General features: G+C 44.2%; 2 protein-coding genes across 2 annotated transcripts; both read right to left on the bottom strand.

Annotated features, from left to right (window-relative positions):
* Positions 1–8003: 8003 nt before the first annotated feature.
* LOC124695495 (zinc finger protein ZAT5-like) lies at positions 8004–8588 on the bottom strand. The gene has a single exon (XM_047228335.1). The coding sequence runs from the start codon at positions 8586–8588 to the stop codon at positions 8004–8006; it is 585 nt and encodes a 194-aa protein (XP_047084291.1).
* Positions 8589–18796: 10208 nt separating this feature from the next.
* Positions 18797–19429, bottom strand: LOC124695494 (zinc finger protein ZAT11-like). Its single transcript, XM_047228333.1, has one exon. It carries the CDS (start codon positions 19427–19429, stop codon positions 18797–18799), a length of 633 nt encoding a protein of 210 aa, XP_047084289.1.
* Positions 19430–19661: the final 232 nt, after the last annotated feature.

The raw sequence follows: 19661 nt of genomic DNA, 5'->3' as shown, positions 1-19661 counted from the left end.
ATAAAGGTTCATATATATTAAATGCTCATTCAGAAACAATTCAGTATTAAAATGATCTTCTTATTAGTCTTAATGGAATTCCAATTGTCACACACCTGCAAAATAGAAAAGAGTTTAAATATGAATTCAAATCTGAAATCAAAATAGAAAATATAAAACACAAAATGGAAAAGGAGAGAAAAACATTACCTGGTCTCACCTGGCCGCAATAGCCCACCAGCAGCCCAACAAACCCCAGCCCAACACGGCCCAGACCAGCCCACCTTACCCCTTCGTCTAAAAACAGAGGAGAGGGGGTCGTCCTCATCCTCTCTGGGCGCATGGACGACAGCACGACGCCGTGCTCTTCTTCCCCTTCGCGCTGTCGACCTCCCCTTGCTCCGAATTCGTGACGAGGCGCATCCCCGAACCCTATAAGTACCCTGGTCGACGAATTAGCTCCGTTTCCCCTCATTCCTCTCCAATTTCATCCATGCCGAGACCCTGGCTCCGCCAGTCTCTCTTACCGCCGGCGAGCGAGGCCTCCCCGAGCCGAGCTGAGCACACCAGCGTGACCGCCGTCCTCGACAAGCTCAGTCCACGGGAGGAATCGAGCTGTGGTGCCCGAGATCCACACCGACGCCATCATCTTCTCTGGCACCGGAACCTACGAATTCCGGCGAACCAAGCCTCCCCGAGCTTCACCGAGTTCACCAACAGCCTCAGGTCGATCTTGCACATCTCTGGAGCTCATTAATTCGGGTTATTGATGCGCATAGCTAGCCGTAGCTAGATGGCCGGAGTGCGCCGCCGCAGTACCTCACCGCCGGGCATGCTCCGGTGACTTTTGGGAAGCAACGATACCACCATCGGACTCAGCGTGTAGAGGAGGTTCGGAAAAGCCTACTCGCGCGTCCTGGGGCGCCAGAAATCGGCGGCGCCGCCGCACGCGGACTCGCCGGCGTTTAACCGCCGGTAGAGTCAAACAACCTGGTCAAAGTTGACCAGTCTCCGCTCGCGTGGCAGCCTGCGTGGCACTGGCCCCACTGGTCAGTGTCTGGCGCTCAGGTCTGCCACGGTACAAACCGTTTTGTTCATTTAAATTTATTCCAGAAAATTGCTGCAACTTCAACTAAATCTAGAAAATTCAATTTAAGTCAGAAAAATGTAAATAAGATATTAAAATTCTTAGAAAAGAAAACTCTATCCAATAAAAATATAAAATGAAATTTTTATTTTTAATAAAAATTTAATTATTTAATACTTATTATTTAAGCCTTTAATTTTAATTCTAAATACAATCAAAATTCAGAAATTAAGAAAACATCTATAAAATAAATAAAACCAGTAAGCAAATAAAGAAAACATGAAAACTCATTTTCTTTATTTGTTATCCTATTCAATTTCAATTAGTGGAAGTTTAAACCCTAATTAATATTTACCCTAATTATTACTTGTTTTAAAATAATATAATGCCAAATTCAATATTATTTTTATTTCCAAGTTATTAATAACTTCAACTTTACCATGAAGTTATAAATCATAGAACCACAGGGTAAATAGAAAACCATAATTCCTTATGAAATGATGTTACAACCCTATCATTTCATGTGTAATCCTAAAACCTTAACTCCATTAGGAACCCTAGTTCCATTATTACATGTGAACCCTAAATTACTTCTAACCTAAACCCTAGTTTAGAACATGTGATCAAGAGACCTTGATTTCATACCTAGATCCATAATTAGCCACTAAGTGCATATATATCTAGGTCCACATAAAATACTTGAACCTATCACTAAGTCTTTAGCATTCCATGTGTTCATTTCATCAGACCTAAAGAATCAAGTAGGATCAACCTAAGTCTAAACCTAGATCCTATTTCTAAAACCATCAGCCTCAACCATACTTATTTAGCATCACACCATGGTGATGAACCCCAATAGCAACCATGCTAATATTGTGTATCATATTCCTTACACCCTAAACCCTACTAGTGATATATACTTAAGAACCATCCTATTTAGAAACCAACCATTCCTTACTTAGTGGATCCAATAGAAAAATCTAGACCACCTCAACCCTAATTGATATACTTCTTACTACTTAAGAAGTATGTTCTTCAAAAGTTATTCTTTTGAAGTAAATAAAGAATCATCATCAACCCTGCTTATAAGGACCTATTAACTCTAGCTATCTATCACCAGCAAGGTATACCAACCTTGATAGCAACTATTTATAATAAATTGCTCAAGATGCTTAGGCTTAACTCAACCCTACAAGTTCTAGTTATTGATGAATCCAACTATGTTGTGATCCATCTAATATCTACTCCAAAGCCAATTGGAACCATAGTTAACCATAGAACCCACCAACCTAATTATCATACTTGTTCTTTATTAAGAACATGTTCTTCGAAAGTTATTCTTTTAAAGTATATGATAATTAATCATTAACCATGTCATATAGTACTAAAACTGACCACTGTTCTTTACTTGTTAACATTATGCCAATTATCATTCTTTGTGTGCTCAATTGATTACTATGCTTTATCATATAACTTGTACATGATACCAAGTAATCAAACCTTAATAAGAACCTTGTTTGGGAATCACTCTAAAAGTGCAACACACCCTGAATTAATCATCACAACTCACTAATCCTAAATCCTCGGGGTTAGGTCACGCTTAGAGCGATTGCATCTCATTATTATGCATTATTGCATCCTTGCCAATCTTTTAAACATCGTCCTTACCGGACGATGATGCTATTTCAGAAGTTGGAGTTACTACGTATCGAAGACCTTGTCTGCATAATCTTGCAGTCAAGAAAGGCAAGTTCATCACTTGCTCATGTCATTTGAGTATTTCTATCAAATTAATTGCAAAGTACTATGGTTATCACTATTGCATAAAAAACCAAAACCACTATTTTCATAACTATGAATATGACTATGTGGTGGGCAATGGAACCATGGATTGTGTTGATATGGTGGAGGTTCCATTGCAAGGGTTTATATCCATCTAGGATTAAACAACAAATGTCGCCAAGTGATTCTTGTGCCGTAATACCCGTGTTAACCATAAGATCCGGAGTGGGACGGAGTAGTCAAAAGTGTTTCCACCTCTCGTTCATCAACGGATGCGCTTACCGTAGCAGCTTGTATCCGGCGGAACAACCGGAGGGTGGGGATCCCATTCTAATTCCCCACGGTAAAGCATTGCTTGCCGTAGCAGCTTGTGTCTTGCGGAACAACCGGAGGGTGGGGATCCCATTCTAATTCCCCACGGTAATGCGGTCTATGATGGGTTGCAGCTACCGGCGTAGGAGTGTATGGTAGAGCCCAAGCACTCGTCGTCGTGGTCGGGGTCCACCCTGAAATTACGGGAATAATGGGACCGGCGTGGACCCAGGGTCGGGGCATGCAACAACGGGTGGGTGTTCGAGGTAGCGGAGGAACATGATTGGCTAGACCTTATACCGGGCCTCACACCAAAGGAAGTGTGGACGGGTCGCCCCGGTTGGCACCAAGGTTAAGATCTCTTATGGGTAAAGCAACACACCTCTCGCAGAGTGTAAAGAACCGTGACTCGTCACTCCTCGTTCCGGGATATGGAACCGCGAACGCTGCCGGAAAGGAGCTCCATGAAGTTCTAGTAAACCGGTGAAGGCTGACGGACATAGTTCTTCTGAATAAAAGCAACCTTTTGAAGAAATGGTTATGGAAACTTGCATTGGTATTAGACTTTCTGGTCTAATGCTGTAGCTAGTGCATTAAACACCTCTTTCCTATAATGAACTTGTTGAGTACGCTCGTACTCATCCCACTCTTAAATCCCCGCTTAGATATGGAGGCATCGAAGGAGGATCTACAGTGCAACTCGAAGACCGAGAAGTCAACAACTACTTCAAGAGACAGGACCCTGTCAGAGGAGTCAAACACCACAACTACCATTGAGAAAACCTAGATTAAGTAGTAGAAGGGAACTAGTTTCCTAAACCTAGCTCCTACTTAGTTAGAATCTATTCTTAGCCTCTTTAGGTAGTTAAATACTCTAGAAATAGAGTTCGTGATAAGTCTAGACTACGAGTCGTTCTTCTGGAGTTTATTTGCAATTTACCTCATTGTAAAGTAGGAGGCTGTGATGATCTTATGTAACAGAGTCAATGTTGTAATTCTATAGACATGCCTTGGACCCGCATATGTTTCTGTTGTACCACTCTGAGCGATATAATACTAGTGGAACGGTGTTTCATTGGTGTTATATCAGACTTGCATACTACACCATGCAGTGGTATGCCGGGTCACCACATATGCATACTGCAATTTCTGTATATTCTTCAAATTTTGTGAACTGCGGAATCCATTAGCATATTTTACAATTTAATCTAAAAATTTGCCGATGGATAGAAATTATAAACCTCAAGTTATGTGAACATCGTAACTTATGCCTAAATTAGTTAACTTTTGAAAATAATCTTATATTTGGAATTTGAATTTTTATTTAGTAAAGAAATAAGAAAATTAATTTTTATATTCATATCTTCACTTTGTTATGATCAACTGAGAAATCATATTGAACAATAGTGAGGGGATAAGGATTATGCAGCTATGGCCTATGGGAAATCGAGGTGAAGAGGGGTTGCAGCAACAAACCATAGGAAATCAAGGAGGAGAGAGAAACTCCTTGGAGCGCAACAAAACAACGAGGACATGCCAGATATTGGCCTCTGGACTGCCAAGCTGACGAGGGCCGACAGGGGAAGGGGATACCGATGTCAATGATGAAGGTTTGAATAGAAATCACATGTCTGTAATTTTTGTTATTCTGTGGCAACGCACAGGCATTTAACTAGTAATTCTAACAATAGAACTTAGCAACTATGTTACAATATGGGAAGTAACTCAAAAAAAATCATGAATAATTGTGCACTGAAAGCAACTGTTTGTTTTTTAGCATAGAGAAAACATAGCAAAGTGGTACTCAGCTTGTCCTTTATGAAGTAGCAAAACATAAATGTCAGGACACCTTTAAAGTTCAAAGGGTCACTAGATACAAGTAATTTGAAAACAAGCAATAACATAATCATGAATCAATCAATAATAAATTTTGGGACTATGCACATTATACTCACAATGACAACTATGCTCTCTTAATAGTGCATAAAGTAAGAAGATGAAGACTCAACATAAAAATAAAAGAAAGGCCCTGCGCAGAGGGAAGCAAGATTACTCATGTCCTAGAGATTTTTATTTTGCATAAAGTAGAGGTGTTGAAAATATATTTTGAGAGGTATGTATGTCTATGTCAACGAATGTCATCAAATGATCAATCATCCGTTCATGTTTAATGGCTTCAAGAGCGGCTCCCACAGAGAGAACAATAAAGTTCCTCTTCTACTTTGTTTAAATAAGCTAAGTTCATTATTTCTCAAGTACATATAGTGTTAGGAGATTTAGATTATTGGTTCAATTTATATTTAGTGGGTGGGCACCCATGCCTGCTCTTTTGCAAAATTAAGGACTAGCACATTGTGCATGCTAGTCAAGGTGTGAAGCCATAATAAACATGAAATAGAGGATAAAGCATTCAACACTTCCTCATGAGCTAAAATAAAACAGAAAACAGGTAATAATCTTTGAAGGTTTAAAGGTAGCACATGTCACGATCTTCTCATCCACACCATGACCGAATTCAAGGACTTCCCATCAGAGCTTGTCTACCTATGTGCGCTAAGCTTTGACGGACTCTCTTTCGATGCCAAAGGCGCCAAACCGCCTCCTCGCCACCCATCGTTGGAATATGGTGGATATGTTACCGCCCATGCCCCATGGAAAACCGGTGCTTTGACGTGAAGGCGTAGCTGAAAGACCCATGCACCAGAGAAAAGGTGTACAATACTACAATGTCACAATCATCCGCGACAACATGATAGCAGACTCCGACAACCCAGAATATCCATCGCCTCCTTGCTCGCTAGAGAATAATTAAGCGCTCCTTCACACATCATATAATTATCAATTTTATCAACGTGGTCGACTATTCTTAGATCATCACCAAGAGAAAAAAACCAAACTTTTGCACGATTTTGAACTGTTCGATGCACCGGTTGACAACACCGGTCTGTCTCCCTTTCACGACGACAAGAAAACCTTCATAGGAAGAGTGACAGAGATAAATTTTGAAGATGGCAGGCACAAAGCATCTAACAATTCCTGAGTGTGTTCTACTTGTTGTGCTTTGTTTCACAATCATTTAATAAATGTAGTTGCTGTGCCATCAGCTCCCATCTAGTACATTCAACAAACACCTCCCATGCAATATTATTTCAACTCACATTTGACCCAACCTTGCCAGAGACTCATGTGTGAGCATGGATATTACATTGTTATCCAAACATATGCGTAGCGGAAAATTGGTGCTATCATTGGCATGGTGGCAAAACCGGAACGCGACCGATTGGCATGGCCAAAGTGCGCATGCCGTGGCATCCATGTCCTCGACATGGTTGAGTTGAGTGCGGATCGATTATTAGCGACATGTTGAAATCTTATGTCCACGAGGATTTGGGCACATAATGTCTGCATGAGTTCAAAGTGTGCGTTGGCAGGGTCGATGACACCAATCCATCTTGCTTTCGGGATGGCGGGAGAGAGAGAGAGAGAGAGAGGGAGAGAGAGAGAGAGAGTTCAACAAACACCCACCACGCAATATTATTTCATCTAATTTTGATCAAAACTGGTCTGAAACTCTTTTCTTGCTATGAAGATTGCACTTGTATCCACATAGCTAGACATGTGGTGGAGAATGTGTAAGATCATAAATGGCATGGTGGTGAAGGAACAACGTCTGACATGGATGTCCTGTCGTTCGACATGGCCAGAGCGAGCACTCCGTGCCATGGGTCACGCTTGAGGATATAGTTAGTTGGGCGTTGTTTCGTCTCTTCGGGGGGCAAAGTGGTGGGACCAAATGTCAGGAAAACCAAGCCAACATTTATTTGTTTCATCTTTTTTTTAGATGTATTTGTTTCATCTCTACTAACGAGGATAAATGAGGCCTGACATGTAAGAAAATAGTCAAACATGCCACAAGTTAGCCACACCTAACAATATCTACCGTCAAGTGTGCGTCTTGTGGTGTAGAAGTAACAACTTTGCTCAAGTTAGCGGCGCTTGGCTAATTCGCCTAAAATTAATGGCACAATCGAGATTACGGTGAGAGTTAGGCTGCTCATAGTGGGGAGTAACATAAGGTGGTGTCATGCATAAGTTACTAGTCCATGTTACTACCTTCATAGTGGAAAGTAACTTAGGGATGGTATCATGCAAAGTCTCATTTATTAGTTTGTAGACTCATTTTATCTTGGGGTGTGTGATGTTATGGTAACATAGCTAGTTACCACCTCCCTTTCTTTCTTCATTTATTGTTATGCCATGTCACCAAAATACCTTGAAATGTGTGATGTTACTACCTAAGTTACTCCCACTATGAGCAGTCTTAGTGAAACTAACGTGTCAAGTGGGATCCCATAAATCCAACTAGTTCACTTTGCCATTTCTAGTGCAAATATGAGACCAAAATGAGCACTAAAAGTGCCAAAATGAACTAGGAGTGGGATTTAGGCGGTATTCCGTTTAATGTGAAACTACCATAATTTTTTTCCTTTATACATTATAAATGAATACTTTGATATACATTAGTGATCAAAATCATGCACTAAATACCGTACACGATCAAGCCCACTATATTGCGAGGGATCATGTATAAATGTTTCCATCGTGACATTTAAATTGTTTGTTGTTAGCCGCAAGGCTAAGGAGCATCACAAAAACAGAACTCCCGTGGAAAAGAAGTCTACCACAAACACCGCGAGAAGTCAAACCGTGCAAATATGGAGATATTAGAAAAGTACACGAGGCAGTATTTCTAACGTGCGAAGGGTTGTTGACTTCTCGAGCAGCTCAACGCAAATATTGAACACCAAAAATTGTACTGTATAGATCAGGCATGAATTTCTTCTTAACGTCGGAAATCAACCACCACGGGGAAGTCCACGGCGAGCCCGAGCTGCTTGTTGCTGCGATCGGCCGCTGGCTCCTCCTCTAACGCTGCCGGCACGTTCAGGTCGAGCACCAGCTCGGCCGCCGCCGTTGTTGTCTTCTTCTGGCCGACGTCTTTGGGGCCGAGGCCGAGGCCGAGGCCAAGGTCGAGGCCAAGGCCGAGCCCTTCTCCTGCCGCCGCGACGGCTCGGTGGCGTCGCATGTGGCCGCCGAGCGCCTGGCCAACGGCGAACTCGAGCCCGCAGATGGAGCAGCCGTGCACCTTGGGCTTTGGCGGCTCGGCGCCCTCTGCGAGACGTGGCTTCTTATGGCTAGCCCGGTGGCCGCCCAGCGCCTGGAAGGAAGGGAACTGCCGGTTGCAGGTCTTGCACTCGAACACCCTCTCGGGCGACGGCGGCCCAGCGACGCCAGCGTGACCATGGGTGTGGTGGTGGTGGCCGGAGAAGAGCAGGAGGATGCGCGCCATGTCGCTGCCGTCCAGGTCCAGCAGGCTAACGGAGGTCGTTGCCTCGGCCTGCTGCCTAGACCTCTTGCCATGTGCCATTAATCCTATAGCGAAGGCACAAGATCAGACGACCAAAGCTAGCAAATTGGACGAAGCAATGAGAAGGGAGAAAGATGGAGGCCGATGAGATGATCAGGTGTAGTTGGAAGTTGGAAGCAAGCGTTGGAACGAACGAGTATTTATAGCCACAAGGCCAGAGAAGTCCACTGTTGCATACTTGTAATAGTAGTGCTGATGATGGGGCACCTCTTGCTTTGTCAAGACGTCGCCGTGACGACATATGCATGGGGGCAAAAGCCAAGGGGGAAAGCCGGAAAGGATCGATCGATCGAGCTGAGAGCCGCCGCCGCGGTGAGTCGGAGCCGTTCAAACTGCTCGCACTATATACCAAAGCTAGACCGTTCCACCGCAGGTACGAACGGCGCGTAGTTGTTACGAACGAAGCGTAGCCGTACGTGAGGCGCCACTGACCGTGCTGACTGACTGCTGATGGCTTCTTCCTTCAGGTTCCAGTGTGGGCTGCCCGCTTTTTATCGGATAGATACCTTGGCAAGCAACTGGGATGAGACTAGCTAGCTTAATTTGCTGAACTAGCTGGGAAGAGTGAGGCCTCTGAGTTCCTGTGTAAACTGGTCACTGGTGATGAGCTCACGCTGTGGCAGGGCTTTCGGTGAGAGAGACGTCTGCTTTCGATCTCGATCGTTTTCAACGTTCTTTTGTGCCCGTGTGCAGAAAAGATCCTTTCCATGCTTGTTAGGTGTGACAATCGAGAGTCTAGAGCTTGCTAGTATCATTGATTTGGGCTATATGCCCCTTCCAAAAGATAACGAATAGTATATCTCATTTCATCAATTGGTCTACACAAACGTATCTCTAATGGCTCGTTTGGCTGTTCGGGCCAAACATCCCCGGGTAAATATTCCCGGCCGGGAATAGGCAGAAACACGACCAAAGCCCCGAAATTATTTTCCCGATCTCCGGACTAGGGCTAAAATCTCCCCGGGAAAAGGCCGGCATCCCGCCGGGTTTCCTGTAACCAAACTAGCCCTAAGATTATTACCAGAGCCGGTGCCAGTCCTGTTCTCTCTTTCAAATATCTGACTATGGCACTTTCTTTTTTCTCTACATCGTGGTCAGCATAACTGGCGCTTGGTTCAGCACGAACTCATCGCGTATACCAGGACAAGGAGGCACACTATGGGAGTTCTTTTTGATAAGAAAGAAAAGACAAATGGGATTATATAAATATGCAGTTCATGGGATGATGAGAAGCGGCCTAGCAGAGACAAGAAGGCACGCATAAAATATCGATACACGGCAATTGCACACCAACGATTAAATTCGTTTCCAATAATTGAGACAACAAATCCAGAAGCTAGCTAGATGCATTTCTCGCCCTGCATTATATCACTTGTTAAAGTAAGCGAGAGAGGAAAACAGTTCACATTCGGCCGTTGACATCGCTTGCTACAAGGAACTTACTAATTCTACTGCCTCTACAGTATGAAGTCAAAGCATATCCAAAAGCATGTATTTTTTCGACAAAGAGCATATATTAATATCGAAGATACCAATTACATCCAGCCTCTAAAACAACGTATTGCCCTAGTGGCATTATGGATGCACACGGCCAAACAAAGAAAGAAGAATTACAGAAAGAAGAAAAGTTCCGCTACAGTGGTTTAATCCTTGAAACAGCTAGCAGCACTATCACCACCAAGACAACACCATAAGTCCAACTTCTTCAAAAGCGACGTCTCCAAGAAGGAAACAGTGCACAAGCGCTGTCATCGCGCGATCAAAGATCTGGGTTTTCACCCTGAAGAAGGTTCTCGCTCTCAAAACAATGCCTTCAACAAGTCCATTGCCAGGAACAACACCTTGGATTTTCACCCTGAAAGGTAAGACTTTGGTATTCTCCTGTGCAGTCGCTCCCACGTGCATGCCGCTGCTCCAAGTCATGAAACACCAAGCCAACTCCTCTTCGCCCCAAAGATTGGAACCTCCATTGCTAGTCCTCAGATCTCGGCCTTCATGACATTCTCTGCCAGCACCATGGAACGAGAACATGCTCCATGACATTAACAGCCAGCAGAGCTTCGAAGCGCTCCCTCTGAAACCAAACGGTCAGAGTAAAACACGGGTGTGCCCGACCGAATCCCACCCGATCCTGCAGTCTCCAGGCGTGAATCGCCCATGGACGATCATCGGCGACGCCTTCCGGAACCCGTCACTCTAGCCAGATCAATGGGGACAAACCTCCGGCAGATCATCATCTTGACGCAAGTTGGAATCCTAGGACCGCCGCCTTTATTCAGGTCGCGCCCCCACGCCGGCGACCATCCCAGGCCGGCCAAGACTGCCGCCGGAGACACCAATCGTAGATCGCGTAGTCCGGAGACACCGCACACGCATGGGCCCTGCCGCAGCCGAGAGCCAGCCCTCCACCGCCGGCCGTCGAGAGGAGAGGAGAATAGGACCTAGGGTTTCCCCCTGCAGCCCGCCCCCACCCCTCCCTCCGCTGCCAGCAGGGCACAACACCGCCTCGTCGTTCGTCATGCCACCGCCGAGCCGAGGCCAGGCGCTGCCACTGAGGTCCCCGACGATAGGGCCGCGCCCTGGCTCGAGGAGGACAACATGCGCCCGACCCCCACGCGCAAGAGGACGAGGGAATCCCCACCGCCGTCGGCCAAGCTTTTCCTGACCGCGCCCCTGGAGGCGGCGAGGGAGGGGAGGGGGGAGGCGGCGGCTACGGTAGGGTTCCCCCAGCTGCCACGCAGGGGGGCGGCACGGAAGGATTACGGGATCATATAAACAACTAGGCAAAAAAAATCTGCACCAAGGGGAAATGAACTAGAAGTCGCTGCTCACAAAATGGCTAGTGAAGGTGGTTGTACTTTAAATCACTACATATCAAATTTTAGGAGTGCCTTGCTGAAAGGAGTTAATAGCATAAAACCACCACATTTGAGTTCAATTTACCATATAGCACCACTTTACGTTCGTGGGACAAAAAACCACCACATTTTGCCAGGTTTTTGCGGAATGCTCTAATCATCGATTTGGAGCGAATTGACACAATTTCTTACATCCCTACCCCATTTTCGGTGCTTATGTGGCACCGCCCTGACGGAGAGAGGAGACGGTCGTTAACACTTAGGGTTTTGTGGCTTTGAAGAGGGGAAATGGCAAGGTTTGGGTTTATTTCCACGTGATCCCCTCAGTCGTTCCTCTCTCACGCCGAAACTCCCCCAACGATGGCGGCGGTGACTCCTTCCTCTAACGGAGGCAGCGGCACAGGCGCATGTGGCTAGTAGCGAGGGCGGTGGCGAATTTGCTGGCGAATCTTCCAGAGGTGGCACAACTGCCAGGGTCGGGATCTCGACCGTGAGCGCGGAGAGCAATCTTGAGGCGTCGACGCAGCCTTCACCGGAGAAGAGAGCGGCAACAGGTTTTGCGAGGGACGTCGGTGATTCACCGTCGAAGAGCAGCCACCGGTGGGCATCTAGTTTCGGTGGCGGCATCGAGTAAGCTCTCTGTTTTTTCCCTCTCCCCTCTCCCGCATCTACTTTCAAGTAGTTATGGTAATTTGCTATGTAGAAAAGGTCATAATATGAAATATTATGTGAAATTTGGATGGTGAGTTCTGGGACATTAGATTCCATTTTAGTGGTGAAGATAATTTGAAGAGAACACTTCGCAGATCAGACATCACAATGTTGAATTTGTTAGCACTGGTAGAACAATGTGGCTATGGAATCAGACATTTCATGTACTATGTTAAAGAAAAAGGAAAAGGAAATAAGGGAATGGGGTACTTCATAGCATGTCAAAGGTAGATAAAATGCTTGAACTTTATGATAGTGAGAAGTTTCTTGATTTAACTGTTGTGCCGCACAAGGAAGAATGGCTAGTTGGTTTGAACAGGAAAGAAGATGAAGCCAAAGATGTAATTGATGAGCCTGTGGTGCTGTTCACAAGTCATGGGTTAATTTCATGGTAGATGAAGTTGAGGAGGTTTTTCCAATGGCAATTGACTACACTGATGTGCTCTACATTGGCACACAGCAGAGCTGCAACATGCAGAAAGGAAAGGGAAAAGAGGTGGTTGAATTAGATGAAGAAGAAGAGATAGAAGGTGTTAATGTTAGTGACGATGAGGACTTCTACTATGATGGTGAATACAGAGCCGACCTAAGAGTAGCTGAAAGAGAGGCAGCTATTGCTGCTGAACTGGAGCTAATGCAGAAGCTCAAGAAGCATAGGCACGCGGCAGAGAATCCAGAGGATGAGAAATGAAAGAATACACATCTGACCCATTTCTTCATTTTCAAGGGGACACTAATGTTGAATATATGTATGAACATGAGGATGAATCAGAGCTTGAGGAAACTGCAGAGCCAGAATATCCTGGGAAAAAGAAGGCATCAAAGTGTGGACCTACTACTAGCTCACACCATGAAGTTGTTTAATTTGATGAAGGAAACTATTTCATGCCTACATCTGATGAATATAGTAGCCCTGATGAGCTAGGAGGTAGTGATGATGATGGTTTTGTGCCAAAGTTTCTACTTGCGAGTGGAAGGAAGAGGACACTGGAAAAAAAAATTGGTATGATGAGAAGAGGTCTGACCCGCACGAACAGATTGCTCTGAAACTTTGCTTGACTTATGTATACTAGTTCAAAAGCGCTCTACGAACATATCACGTAGCTCATCTGAGGAACTTTGAATATTGGAGGAACAACAATGATAGAATAATAGTGCTATGTTCGCAAGCCGATAAGGGTTGTCCCTTCTACATGAGTTCTTCAAAGATTGCACATGAGCAGATATTTTGCATTAGGAAAATTCTAGGGGTGAACACTTGTATTGCCTCTAGAGAACACACAAAAGGTCACTATTAATTGGGTTGCCAAGCACTCTAACAAACTGTTAGAACTGATCCAAACACTACTGTTGACACACTTATTGACAATGCAAAGCAGAAGTGGGGTGTACATACCTCAAAGAGCAAAGCTTACAGAGGAAGATATCTTTTTCTGTTGTTATGGGTGACTAGACGGAACAATACACAAGGTTGAGGGACTATCTACAGACTGTCATTGACACTAATCCTGAAAGTAGGTGAATTGTCACTGCTAAACATTTACTTGAAAATCCTAGTGCAACCCCAAGGTTTCATGAGTTATTTTATTATCTAAATGCTTCCAGAGAAGGTTTCCTTAATGGTTGCAGGTCCTTCATAGGTAATTCTTGTCTTAATTACTTGTTTTCCAGTATTATTGTTGTTTACCTAGCACATGTTAGTGTAGTTAGCTGACCACGATACACAAACCATTTTAGGGGTAGATGGATGCATCATTAAATTGAGCACTAGCCAACAAATGTTTTCTACATGTATAACAAGGAGAAACAGTAGCGTACGCCGCCGTACATACATGGTAGTTCTACAAGTACTGGCAGCGTGCAGGCAGAGCGCTGCCAGTAAACATATACTGGCATTGTGCTGGCAACGCGCTGCCATTAAACATATTGGCAGCGTGCGGCACGCGACTGGTAAGTGGCCTACTAGCTGTGTGTTGGGCCCGCACGCGACAAGTAACCCGGCCCGCACATGCGACTGGTAACCAAAATCTGCACGCGAGGGGTAGGCTATTCCCTACTAGTGGTAGCTCGACCTCAACTCCAAGGCAATCCGGACAACGTACCTTCCCTCTTGTTCCTAGAGGAGTCGGCGAGTAGAAGGCAGGGTCTTGACGAACTTAAGGAGGATGTCGCCCAAGCTGAGTCCGCCATGTCGTACATTACGCCCCGGAAGCCCATTCCCTAGGCAGCAGCCAACACCGGCAGCGCATCACATTGCCCCCAACAAGTGTCACATCGGCCTTCCCATCTAGCCTAGACAACGTCTTCAATAAGATAGTGATACTATGGCGTGGCTGCTGCCTACTCCGGCAAACCGGAGCTAGGGTTTTCCCCTGCATGAAGGAGAGGGAGGCCCGGTGAAGGCCATGACCACGCCTCCACAAAGGAAACAGCGGCCGGCCAACATAGAAGTTACCTTAAAGGGCGCCTTTTCCCCTGTAAGATAGGGATGTGGAAGAATAGACCATGTAGACTGTAGGTGCTGGCTCCAGCTGCATATGATCATGTATCTAGCATCGCATTTTTTACCCTAGGATTTTTTTAATAGGTAATTATACATATTTTGCGTAAAAATGATAGGCAGAACTAGATTTCGCAGGTTTTTCTCGGTCATCCAGATAAAACACAGTTTATTTAGAAGTAATCCTTACAGTAGTTGTAATAAGTATCGGAGATCCAGTTCCTGATGTGGTCTACTCTCTGGCTGTGGAAAATGGGGTGTTACTGGTTCTGCGGCTTCGTCCCTGGTTGTAGTATTTAAACATGCTGGTTGAATATGCAGTGTTCCGGAGGTGATCAGGAGCCAGCTGACCTGCAATTTTTATTCAGATCAAAGGGTCAATTTGAAGCAAGCAATGGAATCAGTTTGAGGACATAATTGCACTCTGACTTTTGAATTTTGAGTAGTATATTTTGTATGATGCAGAGCGAGGAGTATATGCTGATTGACATTCCAGAAACAAGAACCCTTTAATCTAAAAAAAAATTGAACCCTTGGGGCAAAGCCTAAGCTCGTGAAGTCAACTAATATAGCTGTGTAAACAACTCCTGCTTGCCAAGTCCACCATGCTCCTTGATTAGAGTATGGTCACTCTGCCTAGCTGACTTGCGCAACTGCCACAAAACTAGTATAATGCAGCTGAATCTACTCCATTCTCCAGGGTGTAGCTTCCCTTTGGATATTTGCTTATATATAACAGCGTCATTAAGAACCGATCAATCAAGTGTGCTTTGCCTGTGTGACGTCAACACTATTTTTTGAAACATACTCCACAAAGTCAATAGATTGTTAAATTTAAACATAAGCAAAATCTCTTAGATTGGGTTGTCCTTATTTGTCATTTTTTTACTTCAGGTTTCCAGTTGCTTTACCAACAATGAAGACAATATCTATAGTTGCAGAAACAGGGGCCAAGCTTCCCTTAGAGCAAGATAGGGCAGCCGCCCTAACTTGATTTTTGTTGAATGCATTTAGATGCACGTATTTTTTCTAAATAATATAAATAGTCATACATCAAAAATGGACTATGCATGAAAAATTTATGCTTGTTTTAATGAACACTCCACAAAATCGACTTCGAACTGGAAACATAAACTAGGTATAAAAATATAGATCCATTTTCTAGGTTGGATGTAAATAAGATTGCTTGACTTGCATTAATTTATCATGAATCTTACTACATATAAGATAACATGTTATTCCTACACGGAGAATTGGCGGCTATAAAGATTTCTTGATATTTGAAAAGCACATCATGTTTCTTGCGGCGATATTATCAGCTCATTGAATTGGCTTTGCTTTTACCAGTGGTGGTAATAAGCTGAATTGTGTTTCCATGCGACAAAGATCATTAAGACCGAGTTGCGCTTCGAGCGAGGGTACTCTGAAGTCTTGATCGATAGGATTATACAGGATTTAAAAAACATTTAGATGACAATTTGGCATGTTGGTAGGTTCTACTTATAATTAAAGTAATTTCGTGCTCTAAGTGATTGTGTTAGAATCATAGATAGCATTTATGTCTCATGACCATTTTTTGGTCTTTGCATCATTTTCTAAAAGTTTGCCACCCTACCTCATATTATTTTCATTCTTCACCACTGTGTAGAAACGCTACCAATGAATCCAACAAAACGTGGCCGGAGGTATTTCGCTAGAGAGTTACGTATGGTATTCAGTTTTAATTAACTTAAACAAATGGTGGATTCTATTTTCTACCCTTTGGTTTTTAATTTTGTGAAGTGTGCACCCTAAAAACTTTTGGGTGCCATATTGTACCCAAACTTATGACTGTGTGCTAAGTTTGACCTAACTTAGTTGTTTGACATCATGTCCCCACTAATTAGTCTGGCATGAACGGAGTCGGGTGCCAAAAGAGAGAAGTATTTGATATAGGCGTTTACTTCTCATTTGTCCAACCGACCCACTTCCACCTGACTAACACCCAAAAGTCTCGTATGGACCTATGTCTATGTAGGACCCCTTGACGCTTTTCTAACATTGTATTAAGTAACGCTCCAATGAGGTGAACGCACATACCTATATAAACATTGTTGTGGAAACTCTCATATAGTGTACGTCAACATTCATTATAAGGCCGGCGTATACACTCCTACTTGTCACTGGGGGCGACGTACATGTAAAGATCCGAGTGGTTACCACAAAATAGATTTAGAAAGTTTGGGCCCCGGGAGACATGTCGGTAGCAATCCTAATCCTTTTTGGTTTCTAGTCTGTTATGTATGTTCTATATCTATGTGGTTCATATGTGTTGACAGTATTGAGTCATGAGTTGGTTATGTTGAATTGCGCCTTCTAGGCGCTCCCTACCTCCTTACCCTTATTTAGATGGACACGGGTAGTGTACAAAGTATTTGGGACGGCAAATCATCTATACACACTGTTTAGGGTTTAATTAACTTAGAATCATGTTGATTGAGGTGCCCCTAATCTCTCATTGTTTAACTACAGAAAAAACAAGTTTAAGTTTACAACCTCATTACAAAGTATATATAGATGATTTTCCTCAACTGTTGTACTATTGGTATATGGATACCAACGTACATGACTATTGGTCATACATTACCATACCTACCCGATGGGTAAGCCTATATGCATCATTTTAATGCAGGGGCGGGAGGTTCTAACCTTTATTTCGAAGAAAAAACCTACCCATAGATATAGAACATCCCATTATCATAACCATGAGTAAATATTTGATTCGACTTTTTACCCAAATAGACCCGCTGTTTGGTCTGGCTAACAAACACTAGCTAACCACAATGGAATTTTTTTTGACAATCATTACCACATATATTCATAGGAAGAGATAATGCTTGGTGGAGATAGACAATCAGTCTTCAGTGATTATAAAATAAAATTTAAAAGAAACAAGCAAGATAAAATCTAAAAAGGCCTTCAAATTCTTTCTTTTCCATGCCACAATATTAAGTTTTCTGATGGTAGCTAAAAATATATATATACCAAACCATAGACCTGTAAATACCAACAGAGGTTCTTCCATAATTTGTTGAGCCGCAATCGCAAAGCTACATGCACACGCGGAACCATTAAACTAGTCAATCAACATCAATAGGAGTACCAATACCAGTATATTAGGGAAAAACAACAGAACAACTTGGTCGATGTTGTTGGGAAGCCAAGAGTACAAATCACCATTGTCGAGGACGTAGCAGCCAAGACAAATATTGCAAGGATAATCCTCCACGTGGCAACCATGAGAAAAGATCCAAAATCGATCCGACGAAGCAAGATCTAAAGGTCATTACCTAGAAAATTTTAATCTTCTAACACCACCATTTACATCGGGAAGATTTCACACTACTAGAAAATAGCTTTTCTGTGGAGCACGTAATTAGACTTTTGTGGCGCATATGCCTTGCATCACAGTTGCCACGCGACATATATTTAAATTATGTGGCGCATCTCTGAGTGCGCCACAGAATTCTAAGAACAAAAGTTCGAAGATTACTTATTGTAGATGATGTTATCTCCGTTGAGGCGGAGGAAAAAATTGCTACCAAAATAATAACTTAAAATAATTAATTAAAAATTTCCACGCCTAGATTGGGTTTCCGTCCCTCCGACACCGGCGAAGCTGGCCGGAGGAGAGGGAACCCATGTATGGTGGAGGGTAAAGGTAGAGGAACTAAGAGACGGACGCGGCTTACAATAAAAATTTGAAATAAACGCTTTTTATAGATATTTTCGTAATTGAAGATTACGTGTAAATGGTCTGTGAACCGGCCGCAAGGCCAAGGAGCATCATAAAAAAAGCTCCGGATGCAAAAAGGGGCATTGTACTGTATATCTTATGAAATAAAAATTAAAAAAATTCTACCACAGATACCGCGAGAAGTCAACCCATGTATGGTGGAGGTGCTAAGAGACGGGCGCTGATTTCAATGAAAATTATAAATAAGTGCTTGTATATATATTTTTATAATTGAAGATTACGTGTAAATGGTCTGTGAACCAGCCGCAAGGCCAAGGAGCATCATAAAAAAAAAACCCGATGCAAAAAAAGGCATTGTACTGTATATCTTCTGGAAAAATTCTACCACAAATACCGCGAGAAGTCAACCTATGTAAATTGTACTGTATGTCTTGTGTAGATCAGACTTGAATATCCTCTCTTGGTCTGAACGTCGGAAGTCAACCACGACGGGGAAGTCCACGGCGAGCCCCAGCTTCCTGTTGGCGCGATCGGCCGACTCCTCCTCCTCCAGCGCTGGCACGTTCAGGTCGAACGCCAGCTCGGCCGCCGCCGTTGTCTTCTTCTGGCTGACGTCTTTGGACCCGAGGCCGAGGCCGAGGTCGAGGCCAAGCCCGAGCCCATCCCCTGTCGCCGCGACGGCGCGGTGGCGGCGCATGTGGCCGCCGAGCGCCTGGCCAACGGCGAACTCGAGGCCGCAGATGGAGCAGCCGTGCACCTTGGGCTTGGGCGGCTCGGCGCCGTCCGCGAGACGCGGTTTCTTGTGGCTGGCCCGGTGCCCGCCTAGGGCTTGGAAGGAAGGAAACTGCCGGTTGCAGGTCTTGCACTCGAACACTCTCTCCGGCGACGACGGTCCGGCGGAGACGCCGTGGTAGCCTTGGAGGTGGTGGCCGGAGAAGAGCAGCAGGATGCGCGCCATGTCGCTGCTGTCCAGGTCCAGCAAGCTGACGGAGGTCATTGCCTCGGCTTGCTGCCTAGACCTCTTGCCGTGAGCCATTAATTAGTTCAAGAGCAGCGTACGAGATCAGAGGACCGAGCAAGCAAGAAGCTAGCGGCTCGATCGGAGAAAGGAGATGGAAGAAATGTCGAGGGCGATGATCAGGCAAGCGTCAGAATGGGGGAAATGGTGAGGAGATCCGGCGCGTATTTATAGGGTGAGAAGTCCACTGCTGCATTGCATTTGCCAAGTAAATAACTAATGATGGGGCGGGCAGATGTTGCTTTGTCAA

The sequence above is a fragment of the Lolium rigidum genome, chromosome 3 (genome assembly GCF_022539505.1).
Source record: "Lolium rigidum isolate FL_2022 chromosome 3, APGP_CSIRO_Lrig_0.1, whole genome shotgun sequence".
Lineage (NCBI taxonomy): Eukaryota > Viridiplantae > Streptophyta > Magnoliopsida > Poales > Poaceae > Lolium > Lolium rigidum.
Note: the sequence above shows the minus strand (reverse complement) of the source record. Positions and strands in the feature narration are given on the sequence as shown.